This window comes from Kockovaella imperatae, assembly GCF_002102565.1.
Source record: "Kockovaella imperatae strain NRRL Y-17943 chromosome Unknown BD324scaffold_1, whole genome shotgun sequence".
Classification (NCBI taxonomy): Eukaryota; Fungi; Basidiomycota; class Tremellomycetes; order Tremellales; family Cuniculitremaceae; genus Kockovaella; species Kockovaella imperatae.
Window position 1 is genome coordinate 265,807 of NW_019028941.1, and position 16,138 is coordinate 281,944.

Consider the following 16,138-nt stretch of genomic DNA (forward strand, 5'->3'; position numbering starts at 1 on the left):
AGTGACAATCTCGGTCATCATTATTCTTCCGTACGACCGCTATCCCGGCGCAATCTGTCTGCAGGTGTCAAGAGATTGGACATAGATGCGACAAGGTACAAATTGGTGCGTCCGATGCTAGTACAGAAGCTCATCGCATCGCTGACAGTCACCTCATTAGAATCTTGTCTTGGGCGATCTTCAAGTATCGACAAGTCCCGATCCCGACATTGTACCAGGCGTCGGTCATCCCCTTGAATACGACAGCATCGATCACACGAAAACGCCTACCTCTTCACGGAACATGAAGGAATCCTATAACATGGCTACTACCTCTTCAGCTCCCACTGATTCCTCGCCTGCTTCTTCGGGCGGAAGGACTCCTACCAATGGAAACGCTATAACATCCTCATCTACCGCATCATCTAGTAAACGATACCCCCCTTCCCCACTATCTAAGATTGCTCCTGATGGGCAGATCTCCCAATCATCCAACTCTGTTCCCTTCACCCCTCCATCGCCAAACTCTGCCAATTCCTCACAGTTCTCACCCACGCCGGGGATCGGACCTGCCGAATCGTCACCATGCTTTATTCACTCTCAATTGGATCGTCATGGGACGGGCTCTCTGCAAGAATGGCTCAAAACAAGATCATCCAATCCATCTGCTAGCTCTGCCTCTTATAGTCCGTCCAACCACCCTACGGGCCATCAGCACTCCGGAGGCCTCCGAGGTCCGCATGCATCTCGACAGGGCGGTGTATCATTTTCGACATCCATTGGACAGCGTATTCAAGCCCCTGCTCGGTCCACTCCGTCGCCGAATCTCTCTGCATCTGTCGGGAGTCCTTCGGAATCTGTCACCAATTTGAGTGGAGGATATGATACGGATCCGTCCTCCATGGGAGGCGCCATCGACGATGAAGACGATGAAGAGGGAGGCAGTCTGACGCGGCAGCTCGCAGAGACGGCTCAAGGAGTGAGAGAAATGTCTAAGGAGCTAGGTGAGGAGCCATTCACAGATGCGAGCGTTTTATTGAGTCCCTCAGGCCGCACTCGAGTCCGATCGCGGATTCAACACGTTCTGATCGTCACCAAGGCCAGGGACAATCGACTGATCAAGCTTACGCGAGAACTCGCACTTTACCTGATGCAGAAACGACCGACGTCTTCTCCGGACGGTGCTAGTCGTAACGGTGACAGAGGGATGATAGTCTATGTTGATGCTCAACTCGAACATTCCAAACGATTTGACGCCGAAGGCTTGGAGCGAGATTATCCGGAGCTCTTCAAACCGATCTCCTCGAGGCGTGCGAGTAGTTCTGGAACAAGCAGTTTGAGTGCATTTCCCAGCTCAAGCAGCGTCAGTGAGATGGAGAGACAGAAGACCGACGGCCAGAGTCAAGGACAGGGACAGTTAAGATACTGGACAGCAGAGCTTTGCTCGTCTCAATCGAACCTGTTCGATTTTGTCGTCACGGTGAGTTCTACATCTTTCAGCACTTGCTGACTCTTAAGCTTGGCGGAGATGGCACAGTATTATTCACTTCCTGGCTATTGTGAGTGCATCAGTCATGGCTTGACTCTTGTTGATTCGGAATCCAGTCAACGGATTGTCCCTCCTGTCCTTCCCTTTGCTCTTGGTTCTCTCGGTTTCTTGACTAATTTCGACTTTGCGAAATACAAGGAGACCATGGACAGAGTCGTCGATGACGGCATTCGTGTCAACTTGAGAATGCGATTTACCTGCACTGTTTATCGTGCGATCGCACCTGAAGACGCTGCCGCAGCGGACGGTCAAGGAAGGGTGAGAAAGGCAATCAAGAAGTCGGGTGGAGGGATCATGATGTCAAGAGTGGAAAAAAATGGCTGGGACAGTTTGGAAGCTCCATACGGATTATCAGAGGATTGCCGAGGATGTGTCGGGAAGGATAAAGAGATTATGTGTTTCAGCACGAGACCAGTGGAGCAATTCGAGGTCCTCAATGACCTCGTGGTGGACCGAGGGCCCAGCCCATTCGTCTCCTTGCTGGAGCTGTTCGGTGAGTTTTCTGGCAGTACAACAGAAGCTGATGAGTATCAGGTGATGAGCAACACTTGACGACAGTACAAGCAGATGGTCTGACCGTCTCCACTCCGACTGGGTCAACAGCCTATTCCTTATCAGCGGGAGGATCTTTGGTACACCCTCAAATTCCAGCATTGCTCATCACGCCGATCTGCCCTCACACTTTGTCTTTCCGGCCTATGCTGCTTCCAGACAGCATGGAGCTAAGAATATGCGTGCCATACAATTCTAGAAGCACAGCCTGGGCAAGCTTTGATGGTCGAGGCCGTGTCGAGCTCAAGCGTGGGTAACGACACATTTATCCAGACTGACACGCTGCAGAGGGCGACCATATCAAGGTGACTGCTTCAAAATATCCATTCCCAACTGTTTGTGCGGACAAGGCCTCGACAGACTGGTTCTCAGCAATCTCCCGGACACTTCGCTGGAACGAACGAGAGAAGCAAAAGTCCTTTGTGGTGGTTGAAGAAGATGGAGAACCCTCAGCTACGCAGGAACACGGCTCGAAACACCAGCATGGCCCTTCGCGCGACGGGGCAAAGTCGAAAATCCCGGCCCATCAAGGTATCGCAGAGGAAGAGGAGGAGGATGAAGAGGATGAGCAATTCGATATTGACGAGTGAGTGGTACTCTGTGAATATGAGCTGACTGGGTAGCAAATCCAGTGGCGATGCCACCAACCCGTCTTCTCCCCACATCTCAGCAACGAACCCAAAGCATCCATTGGATCGCTTAAAACAGATTGAGAGTCCGATGAAGCACGTCGATGGAGTCAGTTCGCCCGATCGATACGTCACGAAATGCGATGCGCCTCCGCCTCTATCTCAACGACATCTGATGCGTGCTCTCGCCGCTGCCGAAATCAACGCCAAAGAAGGTGAAGTAGGGGATCGAGATGAGATCAGAGCGGGATCGTCAAATCAACGGTTGGATGGCAATGGTCATATGATACCCTCCGGTCGATCTCCTGTTGCCAGCCCAAGCATGGCCTTGGCGGACATGCGAAATGGTGTTGCGGATTTGAAAACTCCAAGAGCGAGTCATCGTCATCAACACCAACATCAACAGCATCACAGTCACAGTCACAATCACCAACATCATCCCACGACCATCGGCCATTCACCTCAGCATCATTCTTCATCTCGTAAACCCCCTCCACCCAAACGTCAGGATAGTCGAGCCAAGGCATTTGCATTTTTCGGCCAGGTGAGTCTAATCTTCACTCTCTCTCTGGAGTAGATTCAAGCCCTCTGACTCCGCACAGGATGACTCAGCATCGGACATGAGCGATCGCTCGGAGTAGTTTCGTCGCACAGCCCAGCTTCAGAGCCAGTGCGGAGCTGTCAAACTCATCGTCATGCAGATTTATGCCAGTCCTGCTATGTCATACGTCCTTTGGATCTCCGCGTTTGAGGTTCCGCAGTCCTTTAACTGACCAGGAGTTCATCCAAAGGAAGCTGCCATTCCCGACCAGAGTGAGCGTCGATCGTCATGCGATACCCAGAGCTTTTGAAAGAGCGGTCACTGCCAGCTCACTTGGGGACTTACGTTGCATGATCAAGATGGACCTCGTTGCCGATTAATGCCTAACTCCAAGTCATGGTTCAGAAACAACCGCGGCGGGCCCGGGGTCACAGGGATTCTAGAGTGTCTTCGGAATCTGAGTCAGACTCTGACGGGCAACTCACACCAGAGGCATCCCCCTCTCCACCTTCCACCCCGGGCAATAATGACGGTTCTGCTCGCCATCCTGGCCTTGTTAGCCCAATAACTGATTCTGATTCCGATGCTCACCCTGTCGCTTCACGGGAACATCCTCGTCGCTCACAGGCCCCGACGCCAGAGTCTGAGGATAACAGCTCTGACGACAATCGACCAACCCCTCCTTCAACACGTTCCACTTCGAAAGCTCCAACCTTGCGTAAGACGATCATCTCCAGCGGAGAGGAGGAGGAAGATAACGAGCCTCCACCGAGACCCTCCCGGAAGTCCTCAGCAACATCACAAAGAGCAAAGTCGGCGGCTCCGTCAAGATACAAGGCTGGTACTGCGAATCGTCGTCCGCCAAGGCCTACCAAGACATCTGGCGAGGGTGCAGAATTTGACTCGGGAGATGAGACCGTGGAGAGCCAGAGGAAACGATACGAAGAGCGTCAACAACGGCAGCCATCCTCCATTGGTTCGCCGTGGAGAGCATTAAAGAGATCTTGGAGGTGGTTCTGGGGTTGGGAGGGATGGATCCTTGTGCGAGCTTATATCGCGATTCCCATCGCTTTGACCATCTCTTGTTTGATGCTTGCTATTGGGGCCACTGGACCCGCTCCTGGAATCACATGGTGGTGGTTCTGCATATCGAATGACATTAAGCTCGGAGGCATAGGCTACTGTCAAGGGTGAGAGGGCCACAATGCTCCGTAGTCATCGTTCCGGTCGGTGATGACTAACATTCATCTAGAGGCACCTGCACAACGGCGGTGGCATACACTGTTACTGCTGCAGAAGTTTCAAACACTTTCGAGAAGACGATCGTCTTGTCAGGCTTACTACTGGGCTTTGGAGCTCGTGAGTTCCACAGGGTCTCTGGGCAAATTGAAGGAAGGCTGAATGACTCCCATCAGTTGGGGGTACCTCCCTTCTCGCCATGTCCTACATCTTTCTAGTGGCGCAATGCCGCTCCCCATCCACATATAGCAGCCTCAATCCCTGTAAGACTGTTGACGTAGAAGACCGAAACGGTGGAGATGCCTCGACGTCAAAGATGAGGGCCTTGGATCAAAGGGCTCAAGACGAGAATGAAATCTCCAACGTGGATTGGAAGACATTAGACAAAAGGGATAAGAATCGAATGCGGATGGAAACCAAGCTCAGGAATACTTTCTTGCGGATCATGGACCTCACTGTGCTGTCTGGCTTACCCTTCGCTCTGCTGTTGATCTACTGGGTCGATCAGGCGGATGCCGACGGGCAACGGGGTTACACTGCGTGAGTCTTCTCAGACTACGGCAGACGAGTACCATTTCTGTGCTCATACCGCACGACTCCCCCAGGCTACTTGCTTGGCTCATCATCGGAGTCATTGTCTGGCCAATTGCTCGAATGATATTCCGCTCTACTCCCAAACGACTTCGAGATCAAAAACGTCGGATTCTACGCGAGACTAAGGCCAAAGTGACGGATACGACGCGTTCGGCAGCGTACAAAATGAGGGATACTAATAGAGGGAGGACGACATCGAGATCGACTCCGGACGGTCGATCCGGTCACCAGGCTAGAGGGCGCTCAGCCACTCAGAGGTAGGGTCGAGGAGAGCACGGCGACAGCACAGGACACAGATTTTTTTGGGCAGCATAGTACCGTTTACAGTCACAGAGCAAGAAAATAGATGCAAATGAGCCTCACCCTCGAAAATCTCCTACATGATTGACAATCTTCCCCACTTCTCAGCAATGTCAGAGACTTTGACGACAACACCGGCAGCCGCAGCTCTGACTCTTCCTTCTCTCAATCCACCTTGGCCAGCAGCCTTGACGCCATTCCCATGCTCCTCGAGCTTGAAGACTCCGCTCGCCCACTCGCCAACGGCCATTAAGAGAGCATGCTTGTCCATGGCTAGCGTTCGACCACCATCCAGATCCCTAGATGCGTCGAGCACTACCAGAGCCATCTCCAAGGCAGCACCAACAATGGAAGCTTCTTTGCCCTCCGGGACGTTCTCGTCTAATAGATCCGGCTGGGACAGATGCTGAGCTCCCATCGCCGCTGCTAGCTCGAGCGCTTCCGGTGCCAAGACCGCAAGGTACACGGACGAATGTCTAGCAGCGTGCAGCAGCAAGGATAGGGTCATCAAAAACTTCTCCAATGCCATTGGCGATAGTAGGAGACCGGTTCCTGCACCTCTATACCTCGTCCCGGAGGACAACGCTCGGCTCTGGCGTAACGAGGCGTCCTGGAAATGTTGCCAAAAGCGATTGATGAGAGGGAGTATAAAGTACTCCGCTGCGATATCCCTGAAAGGTACCACTGGAATCTGCGATTTGTTTCCATTTGGTGCAGCAGTCATTTGTCGATCTGATAGGGATCCCACTTCGGAAACTTTGGAAGCCACTCTGGATCCGACCCGGAGTCGCTTTTCCTTTGCGAGCTCTGGTACGGTCTCTTCGCCACGTTTGGCGCCTTTGCTGAGGAGGAGTCCACGTACACCATCAATGGCAGCTTCAAGCTGACCAGCAGGAAGATCCCCTGCTGAGATGTACATCTTGTGCAGGGCCGGGGGAAGCGTCTTGCTCGGAAAATCAATCTTCTTGGTCTTTGGAGCGGTAGGGACTGTCATCCCTGCTAGCTCGCGAGCGCCCATTGCTATAGCAGTCAAGATGACTGATCGCTGGTGGAGAGAATAGGAGCCGATAAAGTACAGTTCGCATAGGCATCTGGAGTTGTAAGCTGGCCGAGAGAGCATCGGTTATAAAGGCACTCACGGCGCGACTTTACGTGGCGAACACACCACTAAGGCATTGAGTATACCTTGACGGCTCTCGTCAAAGTGATCCAGGTTGAAAGGGTTATTGAGTGCCACGGTCAGGGTCGCCAGATTTACCGCATTCTCCTCTGTCAAGGTCGTCAGCTGAAGGACGGACTATTCCTAGCCACTACCCACCGAGTTCCCCACCAAACGAACGCTTTGACCGGATAAGACTTTCGCCCCATTTCAAAGCCATTTCGAGATGGTCCGGCTTCTCCCTCTCCCTCAATAGGGCCATCAACTGCGAGACGTACACTGGCCGCTTGATCTTCTTCTTTCCAGCTGCGTCGATGGCTAGCGAAGGGTCGGCAGTAACCTCCTCGAGGAACGAGGGTGTCGGAGACGATGATCGAGATGAGGCGGGTGAGGGAATGTCATACCCTTGTAGTGGATCTGCAACTTGCTCGTCGTCGAGCATGACAATCTTTGGCCGCGCAGCCTGCTTTTCCAAGGGCTTCTTTGTAGTCGCTCGTGCTGAGCGTGGGACGATCGGAATAGCTTCGATTGAAGTGTGCTCAGGGGCTGACGTCTCAGGTGATTCTTCGGTTTCCGTCTTCCAGCCCAAAATCCATGCGCTTGTTCCCTTCACGTCGGCCAGGGAAGCGTCATTGTCGCGCACCCCAACGACTGAGCGTAGCCGCCTCGCCTCGTCTTTGCCTTCCCCGGGTCCGTCCCACATACCGCCTCCGAATCGTAGTCTCTTCCCGCCTTTTATAGGTTTGCGAGTAGCAGCGATCTCTCCCTCCACATCCAAGCCTGCCTTCAGCTCTTCCACCTCATCAATCTGGCTTTGTTGAGCGTCCGCCGGATCATCCACCACCGTTCTTTCCGATACTATCTCGGCGACTAGCATACCTAGTCGACGGATGGCAGGGTCAGGATGAGCGAGGTAAGACTGCATGGCACTGAGAAATTTTGGTCGATGCGAAAGACGGACCAGGAATGGTTCGAAAGGGTCGACCAGGGAGATGGCGCGGATCAGGGTGTATGTAAGCTCTGTTAGAAAATAAGCGACGTAAAGGTTTCGGCGGTTGTCCTTTCCAGCTCACGATATTGGTGATCATACAGAGCGTACTTGATGTGCCTTGGATCCGTCCACAGATCCAGTATCGAATCTGTAAAATTCATGATGCCTATGACCTGTGAGCTATGCGGATAGCAGCAAGCGCAGATGGGTCAGGCTCACAGGTGAGAGACCCGCTTGCAACCCATGAAACGATGATGCCGGCTTTCACCTCCCGAGCATCATTTCTGATCACAGAAGCCCGAGATACGCAGCGTAAGACTGCGTCCCAAGCTTCACCTTCGGCATCAGGTTGGCCAAGAATGCTGGAGAAAATGGACGCCGCTCTTTTGACCTGCTCGTTGGGCTGCTCAAGAGCTGTATTCTTATCCAAGTGGAAAGCCAGATAAGAAAGCAGAGAGTAGACGAAAGCAGCAAGGGCAGCTCCGGACAAAGGGAGAAAGATGCCAGGAAGGTAGCCCGAAGAGTACGGTGGTAGTGGATCATCGGGATCGGGGTGCAGGTGGGAAAGGAGCGGCGGCAAAAGTGGTCTCAGGAGCGAAGCATCGGGGCTATGATCCTTGGTCGGAGGTGTATTGAGTAGACCAATAGCGATGAGCCGCTCAAAGACGATTCTTATGATCGCCGACTCGCCTGCATGCTCGTGAGTCCACATACTCGCTCTGAGCAGTCTATTACCTACCCCTTGAGCTGTGGGATTCCTGGTACATCAAGCTCTCCAATTTAACAACAAATCTGTCAAAATATCTTCTGAGCATTGAATGAGCTCACTCACTGACATCAAAAAATCGTAGTAAAAGCTCACCGTGTCACCAAGCCTTGCGGTATGTCGCCCGCCCATCCTTCACTTTTCCACTTCCCCCAAGCATTTGCAACTTTAGCAGGGATGCTTATAGCCGTGCGGACCGTCTCTTCCCATTTATGCATCTTGATGTTGCCGCTTTTGCTGCTCTCAGCACTGACGTTGTGGTCTGAGGTGGTCGTGTCACCCCAGATTGCCCAGTACAGCTGATCGATACCATACTCGGCACCTAAGACGTCCAGGAGGTGAAGGACGTATTCTCTGCTCTGGGCTGGCAACGCTGTCGTTCGCTCCTTATTGCTGGATATAACGGGGGCCACCAGAGCGAGGAGAGAGGAATATGATACGAGAGCGATAGCTCTACCTAGGGCAAGGCTAGACGGGTTGGCAATTTTAGGCGGGACGAAGAATCTATCAAGTAAGGATCGAGCTCCCACGTCTAGCGCTGACAAGTAAGTCGGCAGCGCGACGGTCAGGAGGGAGTGTTGTACCGATCCGAGATATCTTTCGATGGCTTTGAGCGTATTTGAGACATTCTGCGGCGGCACGGAAGTCGGATGAAGGCTTAGGTTCTGTAGTGTTGATGATAGAAGAAAGGTGAAACTATCGATGTCCAGCTCGGATGTAGCATCTCGAAGAGCATTGCGAAGGTCTTTGAGTGATTGTACAGCTCCGTCTGAGCTGAGTGTCATGATCGATGAGCGTCTTTGAACATGAGCGCAGGCCAGTTTTAGCGGGATGCGTAGGAGAAGAAAGAAAGGAATGAACTATTGCAGCCAGGTCAGGCATTTCGACCGGTCGACGAAAGTGGAGGTGGTCCAGCTGAAGGCACATGTTGAATTTGATACTTTTACTGCGACAAGCGTCAAGGTAAGGAACACAGAAGATGTCAAGCTTGCTCTCTCAAACTGTTCAGGTAGCTCTGGATGCTTCTGTATGACTCGCGTTGGCTGATCATCGCCTCAGCCACCGATTCTGACGTTGCTCTCGTCAACATCTATTCCACCTATTTCGCCTCTATTTACCCAGCAGTCTGACCCTTCAAGCTCAAAGTCAATCATCACAGTCATCCACGATGACGAGGAAATTGGACGTCAGAGCTACATCCGGCCCAGGAATCCAACGAAAGGCGCACTCAAACATCGAGTGGTTCATATACAAAGCCCAAACCTCACGGATACGTATACCCAAATGGGTAGCGATCCCCCCACTGGTCATACCCAGGGCCCGGAATCGCGGTCTGGCAAGCCCATCGGGGCGACTCATCCCTGGATATGCCTCCAGCTTCGTCGGCTTGGACGTAGACACTTCAGCTTAGAAGTTGGCCTCGTGGATTCACGGGGAAAACACGGCATCGTAAGGTGTTCCTCCTTTCAAGTAAGTCCGGTGAACTATTGGTTTCAATGTGTCTGTCGATGTTGAAGTCCATCAGACCACCCCAACATTACACCCTGATCGACACACACCACTCATCCACCTGCCGATCGCTATACCTCCCAAGACGGCTTCTCAGCTCACGCCATGGCTAGATATCGCCCTTAATCTGAACACATTGATATCGCTCTTTGGCATATTGAAGCCGCCCTCAAAGGCCACAGAAGACTCTACACCAGCCGAGAGACCGAGCAAAAGGCTCAAGGAGGACTCGTCACACTTACCTGACGGAAGTCTAGGCAGCATCACATATATTCGAGTGTACGCCAACTGCAGACTTAGAAAGATATGGCTGGTAAGTGGAGATATGCGCGATGCGACATTGACTCTTCCAGTCTGAGCATGGGCAGAAGACGCTCAATGAGCTGGGTCAGGCGGGTCATTATGACTTTGGGCTCTTTGCCGCGAGGTCCAGTATGACGTGAAGCCTTGCAATGGGTCATGGCCCAAGACCGCCGCCTCCCCCTTATGCGAGAATCGACATACTATCTTCAGACTACAAATTGGGGAGTATCTCTGCGGTCGGATTGCTACAGTCGTACTAGAATAGCCGTTGTGGCTCGGACCAGCCCCTCCTGATCATAGTGCAGCGAGAGCCCAAATGGATATATACCATGCATGCCACACATATCATAGTGATTATATTCATCCCATCTTTTTTCGATTGTTTTCTCCCGAAAAGTGCAGTCGAGACACAACCCTCAACGGCCATTACCATTCATTGTATGTCGACAGCAGCTCAACGACAGCCCCAATTCAAAATAACTCACCATGAGGCCCGCGTCTTACATTCGGGTCCTCTCACGATCACAGCAAGCGAGATGGATGCACTCTGATGGTCGGACCATTTCAAAGTCCAATAGCAAACCTCATCAGCCGACTCCGATCCCACCTCAAAAGACCGATCCACCATCGGCTCAAACCAAAGTCGCCTCGAGACCTGGCCTCAGCACGGCGGCAAAGGCGTCGACGGGCAAGACAGACAAACCTCCCGTTGTCGCCGCCTCTTCAGCCAGCTCTTCGATCACGAGTACCTCCGCCTCCTCCTCATCCACAGACTCGGAATCAAATGGAGAACTACGTCCAGCCGATTACAGACCCGATTACACGCGACGAGGTCTCATGCGACTCATCCGACCAAGACGTCAAATTCCAGTCACTTTGCCTTCTGGCCTACCTGAACCTCCCACATATCCACCCCCTGAAGGATGGCTCGAAGAGGCAGAAACACAGAGAAAGGATCCCCATCCATTATGGAAGTTCTTCTGGGTCCCTGCTAAAGCGCTTGAACCTCCAAAATCGGATGTCACCAGCCCTCCTTGGAGCGGGTCCCTCAAGCGATACACAGAACGAGGCGACGAGGAGACGTTTGAATCCGGAGGTGAGCCCATCATGTCATGATACCAAGGACGCGCTGTACTTACTCTCTTTTCGCAGGTCGTTCCTGGGATGTTGATGAACTGAGGACGAAATCATTCCAAAATTTGCATACCCTCTGGTGGTTATGTCAACGTGAACTCAACACTTTGGCTACGATGAAGGCTGAAAGGATACGGCTTGGCGTTCTGCCCGTCGATGCTCGATACTTTTCTTCTCGTCAGAAGAAGGCAAGTCCAGATGTTCCCTCTGATCTGTCCCATTGTGCTCTTTTTTGACCCTCCCTTCGCAGACCCGTAGGACGCTAGGCAATATTAAACTCGTTTTGAATGAACGTCGGCTCGGCCTCATAGCATCAGCCACACCCATTTCTCCTCCTCTCCAAGCATTACCTGCCCGAGCCGATCCGATCAATCAACAAGGCGCAATGATAGGCTCGACTTGGCTCCCTGCCAAGCTATCCAAAATCGCTCCGAGGAGATTGCGTTCAGAGAGGCTTCGAAAGCGAGGTCCACAGAAGATTGTTGCCCGGACCGTTTGGCCTGCCGCTGCCGAAGAACAGGAGGCCGCACTTGCCAGGGGCACGAGAGCCGACAGAGCCAAAGTTGAGGCATCCGGCCGGCTCTATCACACTGCCGAAGAGGTCTATCAACTCCTCCGACCCGGCTTTTTACGACCTATTAAACCGCTTGAATCGTTCGAGTCGTTCGAATCGTTCGATTCGTCTGACTCTGGAGTCAAGCCAATCGCGTCTGACTCTGAGGTTGCAAGGCAACAAATTGAAAGCCGGGATGAAGGATCTGGCGGAGGCAAAGAGGCGGCAAAGTTCGTGGAGCATACCGAAGTGAAGGAGGATGGTAGGGTGGTTGCTCGTTGATCAGGTGGTAGAGCATCAATTAATCATGCATACATTTATCAGGTGAGACTGGTGCGCAATGTTTGATCGGCATGGCAACCTGGCCAGGCCGTGACGTATCTACCCCAGTGAGCGGTTCATCGGGCTCCTTGTAATCCCTGATCAGATCTTTGATACCCAACTGGCTCAAAAGTATCCCATTGGAATTCAAAAACAGCAGCCCCGCCGACCTGTCCTGCAGCGTGGGCAGCGCAACCAGTTGTCGGCAAGGTCATCTGTCAGCATCGTGCAGCATTTGTCGAGGCCAAAGGCACCTCAGTATTCCTTTGAATGTGGCGTGGCGAGGCTATCTTCCGCTCTCGGGATCCAACAGTGCGATCCACCATTGCACGTCGTCGTCTTCCCGATCACGGATACGAGCAAGTGAGTCTGTCCTTATGGCCTCCTGAGTAGTCAGCTGCGTGCATTATACAACAGCCGTGATGATCGTCGGCTTGGCTCCCCTCATCGCTTTTAATACAATCAGGATACGTCTGCACATTGTGTAAAATCTGTACCAGTCAATACGTTGGCTGATCTTGGAATTCAAAGCATTGGGGGAAGTCGGGAAACAAGTACACCCTTCATCGAGTCTTTATCTTGGTGAGCCATTGCGTGAGAATAGCGTGATCTGATATGGCACGTTCCCAAGCCATCCCTACGTATCGTGACCTTTTCCGTTCAGGATCCATCGATCGCCCATGAGCCCTTTGTTCTGGAATCCTTCACGCCTGATCACATCATTACCTGAACCTGATGGCTATTCCCGGCCGTAGAGAGGCGTAGCCAAGGCGATGAGTATAGCGTGAACCCGTGGGTTGGAGGCCTCGGGTGCAGGTGGCTTTTTTCGCCAATTCTTGAAAATTTTTGCCTTATCTCTTTCCACTGCGTTGGGCGACCGGCTGTGCTATAATGCATGTGCGCGCTATCGGACTGATATCGGTAGTTTCGGAGTGAAGCTTCAGTTGCTGCTGCTGAGGTTGCCGCGCTGCAGGCAGCTGCTTCATTCTACTGTGTTCGATTCTTCCCGTTAAAAACTGTTCCGTCGACGGATGAGAAAAAGCAGAAAAATATTTTCAGAAAAAAAACTTGAAGATCATCATCAGTTTGAGAGAGAGAGAGAGAGCATAGGGGCGATAGATATAACAACAAGCAGCTGCTTCGACACCTCCTGGACCAAAGTCGAGCTGCTTTGTAGACATTGAGCAGCACCCAAACGACCAAACCGAGTGACCCAAACGACGATTTCCCTCGACCTAGCCATATTTGGTTGTCACATACGCCGCTTTTAGATAAGGATCGTCATCCCCACCAGGACTTATTAGAGAGCACCACCAGTACGATATAACCGGGTGATACCTTGATTCACCAACAATTTTAGAATATCGACCTACGAGTCTCAATCAGACTGGACAGGAGACAGCGTCTTGCGTAGATCTATCCCTGCCGCCGCCTCCACCCGGTAGCTAGGATACCAAGGGAAGTGAGGAAGGGCAGCAGTAGCAGCCTCCACCCTTTCGCCTTATCTTTTCACGATGACACCTTCTATCCTCCACTCAAATCCACCTTCTAGACCAGGCTCACCCTCTCGACAACACTCGCATTCTTCCATTCCCACGAGACAATCGACACTCGATGATGAGTCGAGTACGTTCCCATTCGCAAGCAGTCCTACGCATGTCACTGGCTCGTTGAGTGGTGCAAGCGATGGTTGGGGCGGTATGAATGGACATCATAATGCTGGCTCTGGGCCTGGATCATCCGGAGCTATCACGCCAGGCTTGGAACATGAACAACAGTTGGACATTGTACTCGACAATGATCAGCTTGTCATGCGTGGACAAGGCAGCGATATGAATCCAACGTACTTGACGGGCAATGTAGAGCTCAATCTGAGTTCGTCAATGAACCTAAAGGATATCACCATGCAATTGACTTGCAAGGCAAAGGTTCAATTCACGGATCCTACGGGAGGGTGAGTCGTCACGAGCCAGACATCTACTGACATCGTCTCTAACAGCAAAAGCCACCACAATTCCCAGGTCTTGTTCAATCATGATTGGTCATTCCTCCAGGGGGACAAGAAACACAACCACACTCTCAAAGCGGGTCATCACTCGTTCCCTTTCTCTCTCATGCTCAATGGTGATCTCCCAGCTTCATTGTCAACCCAGAATCATGATGCGATCATCGTCTACAAACTCCGAGCGACCGCCATTCGATCAGGTCTGGCGTCAAACCTCCATGCCTCCAGAATATTTCATGTCCATCGGACATTCACCCAGGACGCACTCGAGTTTAATCAAACGCTCGAGATTGAGAACACTTGGCCCGGGAAGATCATGTACGCCATCACGCTCCCGTTCAAAGCGTACGCTGCGGGTGACGATATTCCCGTGTTGGTCAAATTCATGCCTCTGGCTAAGGGCGTCAAGGTGACTTCAGTCACCACCGAGATCCATGAGACCGCAACGATACAGACAAAGTACTCTTCACGGAATGCCTCGAGACGAGTCACGACTGTTCGGCATGACTTGTCGTCTGGCAGACCGGAATTGGTGAACGAGGAACCAAGTCATCCGCCATTGGGATGGAGAGGACAGACCATCACCAATTCCAGACCATCTCGACCGACCTCTCCTGCCCCTCCTGGAGATTCCTCCGACGAGCAGATTGCTCAGCACATGGAAAGGGGAGATGACGAAGTCAGCGCCTTCCTCTTCGCGGCTGTTCCACCTTGGACTACACCTACTCATACCGTCTCCCCCGTTGTCATCTCTCACAAGATCAAGTGGTCTTGTAGCATCTCCAACTCGGACGGTCACATCTCTGAGCTTCGATGCGCCCTTCCTGTCATCATCCTGGACAACTCCCAGTTGACAGATGCCCACGCCGCTGGAGCGACGACTCGGAACCTTCTTTTTGGTCGAGCGGAAGAAGATGCTCCGATCGACCTGCCAAGTTACAGCAATCATGTCTATGATCGAATCGCCGTCGCTGAATCCTCATCGGCAATGTACGCGGCTCGTTCTGGCCAATCGTCCCTCTCCATCACTCCTCCCGTCTCGCGACCTGCGTCTAGACCTTCATCTCCACTACCTGAGGAGGACGAGGAAGATGAGCATGGATCATCGGCGAGACCAAGAAGGCAGCTATCGTATCGCGATGACCAAGAATTGCTGCTCTCCCTCGGCGCCTTGGTCTCACACAATTCTTCACCTCGCGATACTCCCAGCACGTCGCGCGGTGCTTCTCGTCACTCCTCGCGACCAAATTCTCGACCTCCAAGTCCTGAACGAAGGGGATCATACAATGCAGCTGAGGGTCAGCACAGTAGTCACACTGGTCGTCATTCTCATTTCAAAATCCATCTACCAGCTTTCAAGCCTCTCAGCAAAAATAGCAGTAAACCCATTCTGCGCAACTTCTCAAGCTCTTCTTTGAGCGCAGGAGGAGATGCCATGCGACGATCCAGTTCTTCCACTTCAGTTCCTGATCACTCGAGATCGCCTCACGTCCATGGATCTCAATCGGTCCCCAATGGTACTCAGACGCCGAATCTACCGGCAGGAGCTTCTGCTGTAGGAGGAGGTTCCACCAGTCCAGGCATGGGTCCCACTACTCGAGCTCACGGAAGAGTTCAATTCGCGAATGAATGTGCAGGACATGATCGACCCAATCGATCACGACAACAATCCCATGCTTCATTCACCGTGACACCAGAAGACGAATCGCAAGATCCGTTAACTCAAGTCCCTTCATATGCCATTGCTTCGAGGGGTTTCCTCGGTGGTGGTGTCGTACCGTTGGACAGGGGTCTCCCCACTTACGATGCGAGTGAAAGATCTACCGCCAATTCCGTGGTGAACTCCAGACGAAACAGCTTTGTGGGCACTCCAGCCAGTCAAGACGATCTCGTTAGACCAATGAGCGAGACTGCTTTGGTGGATTTAGGCGATCAGCCAGCCCAGTCTGCGTAACGTGTGCCTGCACACGCTTGAGCAGTCAGGCTGATCCAGGTCCTAGATTCTTAGAAAACA

General features: G+C 52.4%; 7 protein-coding genes across 7 annotated transcripts; 6 read left to right on the forward strand and 1 right to left on the reverse strand.

Annotated features, from left to right (window-relative positions):
* Positions 1–880: 880 nt before the first annotated feature.
* Positions 881–3,350, forward strand: BD324DRAFT_606450 (ATP-NAD kinase-like domain-containing protein; the record flags this gene model as incomplete). The annotated part of the gene is made up of 8 exons (XM_022014015.1): positions 881–983; positions 1,029–1,459; positions 1,498–1,538; positions 1,585–2,021; positions 2,063–2,329; positions 2,369–2,666; positions 2,704–3,253; positions 3,312–3,350. The coding sequence occupies 8 exons, from the start codon at positions 881–883 to the stop codon at positions 3,348–3,350; spliced, it is 2,166 nt and encodes a 721-aa protein (XP_021874238.1).
* A 167-nt stretch (positions 3,351–3,517) lies between these two features.
* On the forward strand, positions 3,518–4,538 carry BD324DRAFT_7587 (hypothetical protein). The gene has a single exon (XM_022019241.1). It carries the CDS (start codon positions 3,647–3,649, stop codon positions 4,442–4,444), a length of 798 nt encoding a protein of 265 aa, XP_021874239.1. The 5' UTR covers positions 3,518–3,646; the 3' UTR covers positions 4,445–4,538.
* On the forward strand, positions 4,539–5,402 carry BD324DRAFT_7657 (hypothetical protein). Its single transcript, XM_022019244.1, has 3 exons — positions 4,539–4,609; positions 4,666–5,029; positions 5,095–5,402. The coding sequence occupies exons 2-3, from the start codon at positions 4,689–4,691 to the stop codon at positions 5,342–5,344; spliced, it is 591 nt and encodes a 196-aa protein (XP_021874240.1). The 5' UTR covers positions 4,539–4,609; positions 4,666–4,688; the 3' UTR covers positions 5,345–5,402.
* Positions 5,334–9,194, reverse strand: BD324DRAFT_7606 (telomere length regulation protein-domain-containing protein). Its single transcript, XM_022019243.1, has 7 exons — positions 8,396–9,194; positions 8,273–8,337; positions 7,753–8,223; positions 7,616–7,699; positions 6,702–7,562; positions 6,523–6,652; positions 5,334–6,474 (listed from the first exon to the last, which is right to left on the reverse strand). Exons 1-7 carry the CDS (start codon positions 9,082–9,084, stop codon positions 5,460–5,462), a joined length of 3,315 nt encoding a protein of 1,104 aa, XP_021874241.1. The 5' UTR covers positions 9,085–9,194; the 3' UTR covers positions 5,334–5,459.
* A 45-nt stretch (positions 9,195–9,239) lies between these two features.
* Positions 9,240–10,464, forward strand: BD324DRAFT_611289 (hypothetical protein). Its single transcript, XM_022014253.1, has 4 exons — positions 9,240–9,308; positions 9,359–9,769; positions 9,825–10,121; positions 10,162–10,464. Exons 1-4 carry the CDS (start codon positions 9,279–9,281, stop codon positions 10,249–10,251), a joined length of 828 nt encoding a protein of 275 aa, XP_021874242.1. The 5' UTR covers positions 9,240–9,278; the 3' UTR covers positions 10,252–10,464.
* An 81-nt stretch (positions 10,465–10,545) lies between these two features.
* BD324DRAFT_611293 (hypothetical protein) lies at positions 10,546–12,127 on the forward strand. The gene is made up of 3 exons (XM_022014254.1): positions 10,546–11,207; positions 11,264–11,433; positions 11,496–12,127. The coding sequence occupies exons 1-3, from the start codon at positions 10,598–10,600 to the stop codon at positions 12,078–12,080; spliced, it is 1,365 nt and encodes a 454-aa protein (XP_021874243.1). The 5' UTR covers positions 10,546–10,597; the 3' UTR covers positions 12,081–12,127.
* Positions 12,128–13,633: 1,506 nt separating this feature from the next.
* BD324DRAFT_606453 (hypothetical protein) lies at positions 13,634–16,078 on the forward strand (the record flags this gene model as incomplete). Its single annotated transcript, XM_022014016.1, has 2 exons — positions 13,634–14,073; positions 14,119–16,078. The coding sequence occupies 2 exons, from the start codon at positions 13,634–13,636 to the stop codon at positions 16,076–16,078; spliced, it is 2,400 nt and encodes a 799-aa protein (XP_021874244.1).
* Between the last annotated feature and the right edge of the window lie 60 nt (positions 16,079–16,138).

Excerpts from the sequence above, each read along its gene's own strand:
- BD324DRAFT_7587 (XM_022019241.1), top strand. The coding sequence starts at position 3,647 with ATGGTTCAGAAACAACCGCGGCGGGCCCGGGGTCACAGGGATTCTAGA.
- BD324DRAFT_7657 (XM_022019244.1), top strand. The coding sequence starts at position 4,689 with ATGTCCTACATCTTTCTAGTGGCGCAATGCCGCTCCCCATCCACATAT. Across the intron at positions 5,030-5,094 it reads GGGCAACGGGGTTACACTGC|GCTACTTGCTTGGCTCATCA; the intron begins GTGAGTCTTCTC and ends CGACTCCCCCAG.
- BD324DRAFT_7606 (XM_022019243.1), bottom strand. The coding sequence starts at position 9,084 with ATGACACTCAGCTCAGACGGAGCTGTACAATCACTCAAAGACCTTCGC. Across the intron at positions 7,700-7,752 it reads TGCAAGCGGGTCTCTCACCT|GCATCATGAATTTTACAGAT; the intron begins GTGAGCCTGACC and ends CACAGGTCATAG. Across the intron at positions 6,653-6,701 it reads TTCGTTTGGTGGGGAACTCG|AGGAGAATGCGGTAAATCTG; the intron begins GTGGGTAGTGGC and ends CGACCTTGACAG.
- BD324DRAFT_611289 (XM_022014253.1), top strand. The coding sequence starts at position 9,279 with ATGTCAAGCTTGCTCTCTCAAACTGTTCAG. Across the intron at positions 9,309-9,358 it reads TGCTCTCTCAAACTGTTCAG|CCACCGATTCTGACGTTGCT; the intron begins GTAGCTCTGGAT and ends TCATCGCCTCAG. Across the intron at positions 10,122-10,161 it reads GACTTAGAAAGATATGGCTG|TCTGAGCATGGGCAGAAGAC; the intron begins GTAAGTGGAGAT and ends TGACTCTTCCAG.
- BD324DRAFT_611293 (XM_022014254.1), top strand. The coding sequence starts at position 10,598 with ATGAGGCCCGCGTCTTACATTCGGGTCCTCTCACGATCACAGCAAGCG. Across the intron at positions 11,208-11,263 it reads GGAGACGTTTGAATCCGGAG|GTCGTTCCTGGGATGTTGAT; the intron begins GTGAGCCCATCA and ends CTCTTTTCGCAG. Across the intron at positions 11,434-11,495 it reads TTTCTTCTCGTCAGAAGAAG|ACCCGTAGGACGCTAGGCAA; the intron begins GCAAGTCCAGAT and ends CTCCCTTCGCAG.